The sequence below is a fragment of the Balearica regulorum genome, chromosome 1 (assembly GCF_011004875.1).
Source record: "Balearica regulorum gibbericeps isolate bBalReg1 chromosome 1, bBalReg1.pri, whole genome shotgun sequence".
NCBI lineage: Eukaryota > Metazoa > Chordata > Aves > Gruiformes > Gruidae > Balearica > Balearica regulorum.
In genome coordinates, this window is record NC_046184.1 from 104932128 (window position 1) to 104946361 (window position 14234).

The following is a 14234-nucleotide window of genomic DNA, read 5'->3' on the forward strand; positions in this document are numbered from 1 at the left end:
GGAGGGAAAAGGATGTTTTAATTATGTCCAGACAAGAAATTCAAAGGTCCTGAAATAATCATAAAATTAAAAAATCCTATTTGTTGTTGTCCCAAATAAGAATTTGACTTTTGAATGTGTTAGATCTTTATTTACCCATTTATTTCCTTACATTTTCTGATTTACTTCTTTCAATGTTATTTTATCTCTTATTTTTTGCTAAATCTGTTTTAATTCTGTTAAGTATCTGTACATGTATTCTAACTCATTACACTTTGTTAGTAAGTCACCCCATTTTAACAACTGCAGTCACAATGTCTCTTTAAAGCTTTTCTATTAAATACAAGCTTTCTTTTGTTGCTCTGTGCTATAATAATTCAAACTCTTTTCTAAAAAACTCTCAAAGGAGTTGTGGGGTTTTGTGTTGGGTTTGCGTGGCAAGGTTTTGGTAGTGGGGGGACTACAGGGGTGGCTTCTGTGAGAAGCTGCCAGAAACTTCCCCTGTGTCTGACAGAGCCAATGCCAGCCGGCTCCAAGGTGGACCCACCACTGGCCAAGGCCAAGCCCATCAGCGCCTCTGTGATAACATAGTTAAGAAAGAGAAAAACAGCTAGAGAGAGAGCTTTTGCAGCCAGAGAGAGGAGTGAGAAGATGTAAGAAACTCTGCAGACACCAAGGTCAGTGCAGAAGGAGGGGCAGGAGGTGCTCCAGGCGCCGGAGCAGAGATCCCCCTGCAGCCCGTGGTGAAGACCATGGTGAAGCAGGCTGTCCCCCTGCAGCCCATGGAGGAAGGATGAGGGGGTGTAGAGATTCCACCTGCAGCCCGTGGAGGACCCCACGCCGGAGCAGGTGGAGGCACCTGAAGGAGGCTGTGGCCCCCTGGGAAGCCCATGCTGGAGCAAGCTCGTGGCAGGACCTGTGGACCTGTGGAGAGAGGAGCCCACGCCAGAGCAGGTTTGCTGGCAGGACTTGTGACTCCGTGGGGGACCCACGCTGGAGCAGTTTGCTCCTGAAGGTCTGCACCCCGTGGGAGACCCCCACGCTGGAGCAGTTTGTGAAGGACTGTCTCCTGTGAGAGGGACTCCATGCTGGAGCAGGGGAACGATGAGAGGAGTCCTCCCCCTGAGGATGAAGAAGCGGCAGAAACACCGTGTGATGAACTGACCGTAACCCCCATTCCCCATCCCCCTGTGCCGCTGAGGGGGGAGGAGGTTGAAGCCGGGAGTGAAGTTGAGCCCGGGAAGATTGGAGGGGTGGGGGGAGATGTTTTAAGAGTTGATTTTATTTCTCATTCCTCTACTCTGCTTTGCTTAGTAATAAATTAGATGAATTCCCTCTCTCAGTTCAGTCTGTTTTGCTCGTGACGATAATCAGTGAGTGATCTCTCCCTGTCCTTATCTCGACCCACAAGCTTTTCGTTGTACCTTTTCTCCCCTGTCTAAAGAAGGAGGGCAGTGATAGAGTGGCTCTGGTGGGCACCTGGCCCCCAGCCAGGGTCAACCCACCACAGGTTTTCTTCTGTAAAATCATGCTTTTCTCCTTTACACAGACTAAAATATTGCTAAACACCAATTGATTTTGACAGTCACGAGTATGTAACTTCTTAAATCCACTCACTTTTAGTGGTACATTTTTAGTCTAGTTCATCATAGTGCTATACATATCTACTGTAATACCAGAAACTTAGCATTCATGGAAGATTCCAGAAGAGACTGGAAGGTACTTTCTTTAGTAGGAGTCATAATGCTAAGATGAAATTTTCAAGACAGCTTTTACATGTTCTGTATATTTTTCCACTCTTAAGTTTTCTTAGATTTCAGTTTAATTATTATTTTGCTTTATATTGAGTATATTAGCATGAATTATGTTGCAGCAATTCTTCTAGGTTTTTTTTGCTTTGATTTATTTCCCATTTAACAGTAATTTGGCACAGTTCCTTAATAGTCATTTTTAAGTATAAAATCCTTCTGGATTCTGATGCTGCAGAATATGGAGGGCATCAAAGGCTGGACCACAGTACAGAGTACTTCTCTGAAGAATATCCTCACAATTATCGACCTAATTCACTTATGGTAAGTAAGATTATTTTTTTTCATTCTACTTTGATCTGAATTTTATAATTCTTTGGACAAATACAGAGTCTAGGAGTATTTTGGGGGGTGATAGGGTTTTTTGAATTTATTTTCTGAAATTAGCCCTTATATGAGATAACAGAGATAACAATGTTGTGATTTGATTATGACATATAATGCTAACTGATTTTTCTCTTTTGACATTACATTTAAGTTTGCATGCAGTCTTGCAGTGTCTGGCACACAACATCCCTTGCCAACATGCATGAAAACCTTCTAATGTGCTTTTGAATTGTCATTTTGAATATCATTATTTGCTTTATTTTCATGTCTGAGAAACTCCATCTTCATGCTTGCTTTGTGATTTAAAGCTCTGTGGAAACTGAATCTTGCATTGCGTTCTTAAAATCATTTGCTTAACTCGGCAAACACGAATTAGAGTAAATCATGCATTTGCCCACTGGCTTTCTCCTCCTTAGTTTACAGAAAAACTTTGCAAAATGAAACATCAAGAATTTCAAGAATTTCCAATCCTAAAGTGATACAAACAAGGAATACTTTCCCACAAATCACTTCAGATGAAGTGGGATACATATCCTTGCATACAATTTCTGTTAGCTGAGATGGTGACTAATAAAACCCCTACCTTTCTTCATTACTCTTAAAATCATAATCACGTACCGCAATTAATAATTTTAAAATGTCATTTTCCCCGTTCTTTATATATGTATTCACACATGTATAGGTGCACGTAAATTCAAAAAGGCCATGAATTAAGGTAGAGTTCACTGAAAAAGTTCTGAGAACGCTTATATTGCTGACTAGATTTTCATATCTAAAACACATGGGTGAAGGGGTGTGTGTATCTCTGCATAAGTATATCTATACACATAAATGCCTGTAAATAAGCTACACTTGTACTATTAACAGGCTAAAAAATGGAGTATCTGCACTGATTTGTGTGGGCCGCTCCTCTTTTGTGACAGAGTGGAGATATAAATTTCTAGTGTCACATCTTAACATCTCTCGAGATCTAAACTCCTGAGAATTACTGTCACTTTGAAGATTTCTTTCTCACTCTCTCACCCTATTTCGTTGTATTCAGCATATTGGCATTTCTGTCATTTGCTTGTTTTACAATAGTTTCATTACATGAAAGAATTCTTGTGCTTTTATCGTGCTTGATGTAAAGGATCTTGGGAACATATTTTTTTAAGTATCTATATAACAATGCCCTCATAGTGTGGGTAAGTGTCTATGCTCATTTGCACACAAAGAAACTAAGGTTCTGAGATTTCATTCCTGAAGGTTATGTAGCAAATTAATGCTTCCAGAATTCTTGCTTCATGTGTCCAATTCAAATACCTTGCTTTGGTGATTGGAGAGCATCTTAATTATCTACAACTAACTTAACTTTTGCAAGCCAATTAACTGTAATTTGGAATGTATATTTCACATTTAGACACTTAGATGCTGACTGCAAGTCATTCAAGACAGGAAAAAAAAGCAACAAAATGTGAAGATGCTAGGAGCATGTGGAAGATAAGGCATGTGACAAGCAAAGCAGCAAATGCACTTATGCAGCGTAAACTGTGGCATGGCAATGGCACTTCTGGGTCAGAAAGAAAGCCAGCAGCATAGGTCACGTTAACTTTCTTTTATGTCCTTCAGCAATCCAATTCACAGACCACCTTCAGCCAACACCCTAGAAGATGCCACAAGCACCACATAGAGGTAAAATGCTAGTAAAAGGACACCAAGTAAAAGTAATTGGGGCAAAAAAAAATCTGGAAAATCGGACTAAATTCAGCAAGATAGAACTCTGAGTAAGAAAGAAGTTACACTAAATACCTCCAGCTGTTATTTTACAATAAAACATAGATGTTTTACTTTAAATAGCAATCTACATCCCAGTTCTTGAGTAATCAGTCAACCTTGGGAGTTGCTTTAGTCTTAGTTGCAGTTTCTAAAATCCAAGCAGAAGTCTTCCCCTCCAATTTCTTTTCAAGAAAACGTATGGTGCCACTCCAATAAACTCATAAAGGTTCTTTTCCTGCTGTTTAACAATTACCTTATTCTCTTTATATAATGCATGAGACTTAAGTTTCTTGTTTCAAAAATTTTAGTTCCTCCTCCACCACAAACTTCAAAGAAATATTTTTTAATGACAGATGCACCTCCCTTAAAATGTATAAGTAAACATTGTCAGCAAAACGTGCCCACAGGGCTATGACAAAATGAAATCACATGTGATAATTCTGCTGCTCAAGTCAAGCTTAAATAGCGCACAAATGTGTTACAAAAATAGAAGATTAGATATGACATGATTCATTCTAGAAACATCACCTAATAAAAGATATATTCAAAGTGACATTGCAAAATGAGAAGGGAGATACGAAATTCCTGGAGCAAAGAACCCTGGATGAAGAGGAAGCTTTGTAAGCGCTGCTAGGCATTTCACTGTAAAATTTTGTTGATGAACAGATGATGATTCACGTTTGTTTAGTAATGCTGTAGAGGGCCAGACTTCAAAATCAGCAGACACACCTTGAAAGCTCCATAGAAAAATACACAAAAAATGTCCTTTGTAATATGATTGATTTAAATGATTGTTATAATCTAATTTTTCCATTTCACTGCTTGCTCTGTTCTGGATTGTTAACGAATACATGAAATGTAAATAACTTTCCATGTAATCAAACTTTCTAATAACAAGCTGTTAACCATTTTGTCATTGTGAAAATAGACTCTTTTTACCACAGTTTTATTTCCGTTTGTATCTCCACTGTGGTATTCTCTTAATAGTCGTCTTTGAGGTATGTTTTATAAAACAAGTTTTGTGCTTTTTCAATGCTTCTATAAACTTTTAGTTTTGCTTATGTCTTACCATCTCTTTGCAAGATGTAAATTAAGTGCTGCACATCCATTTCAACTCTGTCAGATCCTAATGCCCCTTTATGTATGAAGTCATTTGTTGATACCTTACTTGGTGGTTGTAGTTGGATGTGAAGCTTAAATTTGGGGCGGGGGGCAAGAACCATTTCAGTAACACTCATCATTCAAAATGTTTTGTCAGCCTTTACTAAGGCATCCAACCTGACTGAATTTTACTGTAAAATGGAACTGGATATCACTGTGTGTCCTAGTAACTTTAATATTTTTGTACCACACCAAAAGCTAGGATTTATATGAAAACAGTGGGGCTTATACTTTGGTGCTTCGTGCACCAACAGAACTGAGTAATAAGCAGGCTATATGGAATATTGCAGAGTATGTTGTGTCATTGGCAAAGTAGTATGCAGTTGATTGATAAATATAATTGTTTAACGTATTTCAGCTTCTGTGGATTTAGTTTTTCTGTAGTTCTTCCCAATTAGTTAAAAATTAGATGTCAAAGTTTTCCTTTCCCCCTGTTGCCAGTACTGGGTTTTTTTTCCTGTTTTTCTCTATTTTTGACACCTACTGATATATAATCTTTTCACATTAAATGAGACTGAAATTATATAGTTTATTTTAAGAATATCCTTATTGCTGGGTTGGGTTTTTAACCTTGACCTTAATGTATACTATTCAATGTCAAAGTGCAACTTCCTGTTTCCTTGAGTCTATTGACAAATTAAAATCCTCACATAGACTAAAATGATCTAAAAGCTTTTAGTGACCTTAGCTTTGAAAATACTCATTTGAATAACTTTCATGATAAGGATTTATGTATTGAATTTTAAGGGAATGATGTAGTCTTTAACTGTTTTCTCCCCTGACATGCACAGATATACAGATTATATGAAAGAATGTTTGTAGTTAGAAAATTGTTTTAACTAGGGGGATTGGTAAGACACTGATACCAGCAAGGTCTTTTGTTATTTTTACCTCTTGATGATTAAGAATTATAAACTCATTTGTTATATTCATTGACTGTTTGACTTCTTAAAACCACAAGCAAATGTAATGATTCCAAAGTTATTCTGTTAGTCATTTTCTTTCATCCTATCTTATTTTTTAGTCTGCTTGTTTGTGTTGGCCATGGGTGTTTATCATCTTTTTAAAGTACTCTTTCTTAACTTGAAGAAAGAATGCAGAAGATAATAGAGGAGAAATTTTGAGGTACAGCCTGTGCAGTATATGTACTTCTTTTGCAAGACAGTCTGAGAAATGATTTTCTGCATATTCATGCTGTACAGCTGTAAGTTGAAAAACAAATTGGAAGGCAGAACTTCACATCATTTTAAGCATACCTTCTTTGTCATATGCAATATCTAGCAAAATGAAAACCAAAATGTCTGAGGTTTTGTATAACAAATTATAGTCAGAAAGCAAAAGCTATCATGTATTTTATTCATTGATGGCTAATTATATTCTCAGAATAGTGTCAGTGTCTGACAATTAGTAGCGACACAGAGACATGAGATTGTCCAAATCCCTCATTTTAATTAAAAATTTGGGATAATGTTGGCACAGACTCTTGTAACATTGCCTTCTGCATCTACCAGCTGCAATATGCACTATCAAATATTTTTCTGCAGTGCCTGATCTAGCTCTGAGTTCCAGTAATTCTCCCATCTGTTGCAAAATGACCTTGAAATGATTTTTAGGGCTTGGTGTTTTCCAACCCTGAAAGTGGGATGAAGAGTAGTTCATTGCAGTTCCAGCCAATTTCAGTTGTGCTTGCCACCTGGTACTGAATCTAGTCTGACAGATTTGAAAGTAGCAGTTGTGATTTGCAGAACTTCTTGCTTGTGGGTTTTTAGATACATTTGGAGATTACTGTTGATTGTAGTCCTCTCCTAAATTATGTAAGGTAAGATTTCTGCTTATAGCTGCTGCTGTTCACAAGTGCTTCCTGTATTTGGTATTCCTGTATTCTTCTTAGCTTTTCTAATCTATAATTTCTTGAAATTTCTTCATAATTTCTTGAAATTATCTGGATATGTACAGGAAAAAAAAAGTAAGCATTTGTATGGCTGAAAAGCGTGTTATGTTCCTGGCAGTAGTGGTAGTCGTACCAGTGGTTTTTTCCTGTTTGTGAGATAGCTTACATGATTGGATTATGATCTTGATAGAACACCATGTATTTTGGTGGAAAACAGATTGATTGAAATAAATGGGGTTTTGTCTCTGTATTAGAATGGCTATACTATTTTAGTGCCAGAAGCCTTGATCTGTGTGGGGTTCACCTAGTATCAGACAGTGTAACTGCCTCATAGTTTAAATGGGCATGCAGTATAAAAAAGGTCAGAGGTGATAACAAAAACCAATTTTGTATGTATTTGACTTATAAACAGCATTCCTATCCTCCATCATCCTTTCTGTCAGCACATCTGCCTGTGAAGTCAACAGCAATTATTCTACTTCATTCCTCCTGAACACTCCATTGAGAATAAAAAGACTCTCAATAATTGTTTGATGACTAACCATTTGAATGTTAACTTTGTCAAAAACTTATAGTTACAGCTGAGTCAACCTAACTCTGTGCCAAACAGATCTGATGTTCTCCCTTTTCCATATTCCACTCTCCCATCAGAAAAGGCCTCATGAGCCTTCCTATGTATGGTTTTACATGTCTTCGTGGTTTCCTAAAACAGTGGAGTTTTTGTGACACCTTAGAGGACCTGAGGTAATAAGTAAGCAATTGGTGTAGAAAGCAGAGGGCCAGCTCATTGGTAATCCGAGCAACCTGATCTGATCACATAGCTGACCCTGTTTTCAGCGGGGAGTTTGGACCTCCCGAGGCCATTTCCAACATGGATGAGCCTTGTGAGGAGGAAAGGGCTGGAAAAGGCATTTAAGATGAACACAGAAGGCTTGAAACAGAAGAGAGATTCAGAGGATGATTTCATTGAATGATGCTCAACACATTGGGTAGCTATGAATGCATTCTCTTTAGTATTCTGTACTTTGGATTTTCACTTCTGTCCTTGTCAGCCTCGTGAAATGTTGAAGGAGACCTGAATGGAATAAAACTTGTGATCAGAAAGAAGCAGGTTAGAAGACCAGAGATCAATAGAATTGAAGCTGGTAATTGGAAGTATATAATTCAGCAACAGCATATGAAAGGGAAGACAAGAATAAACTTCTGAGCCCTTCCTTCTAGGGTACAGAAAAACATCAAAAATGACATATCTCTGATAATGTCTTTTACTGATGAATACCTAAGTTTCCTATGATGGTTTTAATCAGGACACCTCTATGTACTTCTACTATACTTACCTGTCTGTAGATAGATACGTATCTCAGGCCATGTACTACATATATAAAGACTAGCTAGAAATGAAGAAGAGTGGCGAGAAGATGATTCTACAAATATACTAACAGGAAAAGCAGCTTAAGAAAAAAATGCAAGTCCCTTGACAAAGGGAGGAGTGAAACCTGTGATGGGTACTATGACAGTACAGGAGTATTCAGTGCCTTTTTTTTTTACCCCAGACTCCAAGGGCAAAGTCTGCTCTCAGACTCTTTTGTCTGCCATTAGACTATTGAAAAGAAAGTAGCAGTAGCAGAGCAATAGGTTAGGGACATCTTAAAGACACTATATATAAATGGGATACATCCAGAGGTTTGGAAAGATTTCAGTGATGCGATTGCAAGGCTGCTGACTATTATCTGTGAAAAATCATAGTGGTCAGGGGAAATTTCTCACAACTGAACAAAGGCTGGAGTAAAAGCAAAAAGGAAGGCTGAGGGATCTGTAGGCCAGGCATGTTCTCCCCTCAGTCCCTTGAGAAGTCAAGGACCACCTCCTCTTGGAATCTGTATCCAAACAAGCAGGGTATATGAGATGGTTCTATCAGCTAACCCAGATTTAGCAAAGGCAAAACATGCGTGATCAACTTAGTTGCTTTCTGTGATGAAATGACTCTAGCTGTGTGCATGAGGTTGCTACACTCAATGCAGTAAGACTTTCAGCTGTCTCCTATAGCATTCTTACCTAGGAGCTGAGGAAATACAGGCTGAATAAGAAGATTGTTAGGTGGGTTAAAAACTGGCTGGACTGCTGCAGTTTTAGTAATCAGAGGCTCAGTGTCCAGCTGTTGACTGGTATCAAGGAGAATGTCCTAGGAATTGCTCTGGGGCCGATAACTGTTTTGGAGTCTTCAGCAGTTCACTGGAATGATGAGACAGTGCACCTTCAGCAGACTGGTAGATGACACTGAATTAGGGTGAGCGGTTGATAATTTGAATTTTAGAGGTCCAATCCAGACACATTGTGATAGATTTTAGGGCTTAGCCAACAGAAACTTTATAAAAATTAATGAAGAAAAATTCTGCAGAGGAATCCCATGCATCAGTAAAAATTAGAAAGCAACTTGCTGAGTAGCAGCCCAACTGAAAAGGACGAGGGTTGTGCTGGATACTAAGCTGAATGGAATGGAGTTTGTCACAGACACATATCATAATATCTCAGAACAGATGTCTTCATTAATGCATTTCACTGTGTTGGAATTCTCTTCAAAATTCTTTATTATAATTTGGACCTAAGTAACTTAGAAAAAGGAGAGGAAAAAAAAAATCCATGGTACTTTACCTAGGAAATGCAAAAAGAACTGTAGTTGCCCCTTTTTTTTTTTTTTCTTCAATATTTAAGGAAGACAGAACTGAGTAATACAATAGAAGCATTGCTTCTGTGTTCTGTCTATTTAAACAAATGATAAAGCCAGAGCATATATACTGTAGTGTTTCTGGAAATACTGTTGTTTGGGGGAGGAAGGAATAATCCTGATACATTTGTAACAAGAAGTACCTAATACTTCTGTAGTATTTTTACCTTTTTAAAAAAATTGTACAGCAGTGGAGTGTATAATTAATCATATTTAATAGTTATTAATATATTTAATCAACAATTACTATTTATTAATGGTTCATGCCCTAATTGTTGCTTCTTGCAGTTTTATTTAAGCCTTAGAGATGATTACACTGTCCAATGAAATACGTTGATAAGATTAGGACATAATGCTGTATTTGGCTTTTCTATGATTTAGCAAGAAGCCCACCAAGACAATAAACACTAAAATGCATGTTTAATTTGCCCAGTAAGGAAAAAAAACACATGACTAAAGTAGTAAGCTAGCAGTTGCATCTCTTCATGGCAAACAGAAAACGTGTATCTCATCAGTCTAAATACAATCATTTCCACAAGTTCTGAAAATGTACTTAAAAGCTGTTTTAAAATTCTGATTGGCAATGAAGTGGTGGAAGTGGGATGCTTCCATACTGCTCTCAGATTCTCAGCTGATGTAAATTGACTTGAAAGGAACTGGGCTAATTTACTCCTCCTAGGATCTGACATATTATTGACCAGAATATAATTGAGAACTGCTATATCCTGTATTAATGTTTATTTTTGTTCCCTTAACTGAAATAACTTTTTACACATTCTTTCTTAGAAAGATTATTTGTGTTTGTTTCTTCTCCCTTCTCACTTCATCGTACAAATGCACAGCACTGAATTTCTCAAAATGCAATTTTAAAATCACTCCTTTATCTATACATTCTGAGCTGGCTGACTTCATTAAGTATTTCCTGTCCTGCACAGATTTGTAGAAGCTATTTATCACCGAAACCTTAGGGGAAATCATTATGTTCGCTGCCTTTCAAGAAGCATTGGACATAGCTCCGTCTGGTTCAATGGAGATCAGATGTTCTTTTCCTTTTTCTCCTTTTCCTAAAGCTTTTTGCTTTATTGCTTTATTCCATTTTGAAAACTATGAAAGCCTTTCATGCCATCAGACTCTAGTTAACAGATAACATAGTTGAAATTGCAGAATATTAGACATTCCACAGGGATGGAGGATAGTCCAAAAGAGGATATTGTCAGAATGAAGCCGATAATCTTCAATCTTGTGTTACCTTTTATAATTGCATTTTTATTGACTTGTTCAGCAAACACATTCATACGCTTGACAATTGATGGAGTACCATATATCAAGGTAATTGGTAGGTAGTACATATCAGTCTTGTTTTCAGATTGTGACTCTACTGTGCTTGGAAGGAATGTCATGTAAAATATATTGCCACAAGTTCTTTTGTGATCTGTGAGAAGTCTTTTGATTATATATGTTTGGGTTTTTTCATGGTAATCGGAGGGGAAAAAAAGGGTAAAGCAAAATGCAATAATTTAATGGATAATTTTGAATCTGTCTAGTTTTGAGAGTGAGTTTTATTGCTCAGACACTGCAACTCCATAGATGCCAAGAGTAAGAAGAATACACTGTATTTACCTGTACGAAATGACATCATAGACCTTGCGGCAACTTCAATTTGCAGCAGAAGAGTGTTCAAATGCTGTTGTGAAACTTTGTCATTTATCATTGTACGGTCTGTTGACCTAGATGTCCTCAGGTTTTTGAAACTGGTCATTGTAAGTCATATGAGGCCCTCTACTGGTAGCAGCTTTAAAATATATCAAGGTAAGATTTTTTTAAAGAAACAAGAAAAGAGGAGAGATTGCAATGAAGCTACCTTTTGAACTTTTTTATTATCTTGTGTAATTCAAGCGCTGGGGACTAAGCCGTTGACAATCTCTCTTTAAATGTGATTAATAGGACCCATAACATTGTGCAAATGTTGTATTTTTAACAGTTAAAATATTTAACTTTTTTTCTGCATACTGTTATTTAGAAGTTGCACCCTGTGCAGTTGATGGGTTTTTCAGCTGTTCTTGTTCTTGTCATATTTTTACTAGGTGTACATTCCAAGCAGAGTGGCTATTGTGCTTCAGAATATGGATATCCCAAAATGAAATTCTCTGTAACTACCACTGAAGAAGCAAGTCATAGAAGAAGTGCTGATACGCTGTGCTAGTACTGAGTATAACAAAACTTGCTCTAAGGAAGCTTTCTGAAACTGAGTATAGTAATATTAGGTGTTTAAAATGTAAGATTAATATTCACATATAATTGCAGAGCTCTTGACTTGCTAGAACCTCTTTTAAGGAAACTTTACGAAAGAGGCAGAAAGGAAAATGTTGGGTTTGTAGTTCTAGTAGTACAAAATTACGCTTAAGGTATTGCAAAGCAGCAGGTATTCTCAAATTGTTGTTTACAGAATTTTTTCAGGAATAACAAGAGTGATCCTGCTCCAAAGTTTGTAATTTCTTGTAATCCCCTCTTTTGATAGTGAATTCAAATGTTCATTATATATTAATGCTTCTTACTAAAAGTAAGTAGTTTGCTTAAATAAAACAGAAGTTTTTGGCTAAAAGGCAGCCTTAACGGTTTGTGGGACCTAATTTGAGGCTCCTCTTCTTCAGTGAAGTCCAACTTGCAATTAGAAATGTTTATCCAAATGGATGAGAAGGTCCTCTGAGAGTATTGTTCTTTGCCATTTTTTATTTCATTAAAATTGCACAAAAACACTGAAAAACAAAATGAGCAGGCTGATTGACTGGTGACCTGCAGAGGCTATTGTGTGTGTTGCTTACTTGTTCCCAATCAAATCACTTAGTCTGTGCATCTCACTACAGCTGAAAAAAAATGACACTATTTTATTTAGATGATTACAATGTTCAGTTAGAGTGTTTTGTTCTCTACTGCAATAATACCACACTGGAAGATGTACTTAAACTGTAATTCTTCCCGTTGCATTTATTTCATTAATGTCAGGACCTTGCAATACTGATTTCACTATTTCCAGAAGCTGCCTTTCAGCTTGGAACATGATGTTTTTCTTGCACTTTTATAACTTTTGAAACATTGCTTCTCATGAAGAAGCAGTCTCAAAATACAGTGATCAAACTAAGGTGGGTGGTTTTTTTTCAATAAAATCAAGATAGTTAATTACTGGAGTGCTGCTAAGATTATTCAAGTGAGTTCTTTCATGAGCTATAACTTTTTTTGTAAAGAGTAAGATTTTGTATATTTGAAAATGTATTGCAGAGTATTCTGGAAAATTAATACCAAATTAACGAGATATGCTTTATTTTGTTCCATTTATTTAAAAGCATATTTGAATTGGTTCTGAAATGAATGTCTTTTGTACAAATCTGAATTTTCTAACTTTTAAAGTAGCCAAAGAGGAAGATGTCCGTGACTATTTCCAAGTCATAATTTTACCCAGTTTCCTATGTGAACCATTGTGTAAATTACTGAATAGTTGTGCCAACACTGAAACACTATTCACGGTTCTTGGAATGCTTACTTGTGGCTTACTTTTTAAGCAAAATAGGGGATATGACGGAATAATGCAGCATGATGGAAAACAGTCTTTTGGTAGAGTTCACACTGAAAGAACTTTATGAACATCCCCTATAACATCCATCTGCTATATTCTGTGTGACAAAATTTTATATTGTTGATTACCATAATACTGTTTAGTATCATGCTTCATTTTCCTCTACACCAGTTTGATCATTGTTTGGTAGTGGGCTAATAAAAGCATTCCTGTTCCACTGAGACTTTAAAGAAAATACACTGAACTGTTTTAGCAACTGGAACTGATTATCTTTTTTTTTTCCAGATTGTTTTCCTTGTAGTGAAATAATGAGAAAATTCTAATACATGTTATATTTACATTGTATTGATCTAATATGTTTTATAGGGTGGCTTGTTTTTTTGTTGAGTTTTTTTTTTTTTACTGGCACCAGTTCCAGGTTTCAAAAATGTAATGCAAGGCAAGTGTCCGTGTCAAACCTTTTTTTCAACAGAAGGAATAAATGTATGATGTGAAGTATAAACTGTGTAAAATTACATGCAAAATAAACTCTGAGGAGGTTAAAACAGATGCATATATGGTTTCATTGCTTGTACTGCAAAAGGATTGTACAATAGTCTTAACACTAGAGGAGAGTATTAGATTTTGGTCCATCTTGAGATCAGAAATAGTCTAGTGAGCATGGCAGAATATTTGTCCTACATATATTTTTCTTTTGTGTAGTGATAGATTAATAACAGTAAGATTTTTACAAAATTTGCAAGATCAACATGTAAATATAGGAAGCATAATAATTAGAGCTTTTTTGGAGTACACTTCTACATTCTAGCAGTGTGTGTGCTTCTGCCTGTCTTGCAAGGCTGGAAAATTTTTCCTTGCAATACCCACGGAAAGACAATTTCTTCCTCCTGCTCTTTGTATTCTGATGGATTATGAAGAGGAATTCAGCTACGGCCATTTCGGCTTCTGTCTAGCGTCACATTCAGATTGCAAGACTTCAGCCAAGGTCCCTCCTTACCATTATGCACTGAGCTAATC

At 36.7% G+C, this 14234-nt stretch overlaps 1 protein-coding gene across 8 annotated transcripts in view; it reads left to right on the forward strand.

Moving 5' to 3' along the window:
- GBE1 (1,4-alpha-glucan branching enzyme 1) overlaps nt 1-13766 on the forward strand; it is a 180105-nt gene extending 166339 nt beyond the window's left edge. For 7 of the 8 annotated variants that reach the window (XM_075769449.1, XM_075769480.1, XM_075769438.1 and 4 more), the window contains 3 exons: nt 1932-2051; nt 3723-3785; nt 11731-13766. In XM_075769449.1, coding sequence (XP_075625564.1) covers nt 1932-2051; nt 3723-3785; nt 11731-11787 — 240 coding nt within the window. In that variant the 3' untranslated portion in view covers nt 11788-13766. The remainder of the gene's footprint in view (nt 1-1931; nt 2052-3722; nt 3786-11730) is intronic. The other variant, XM_075769453.1, reaches the window with a different exon arrangement.
- Nucleotides 13767-14234: the final 468 nt, after the last annotated feature.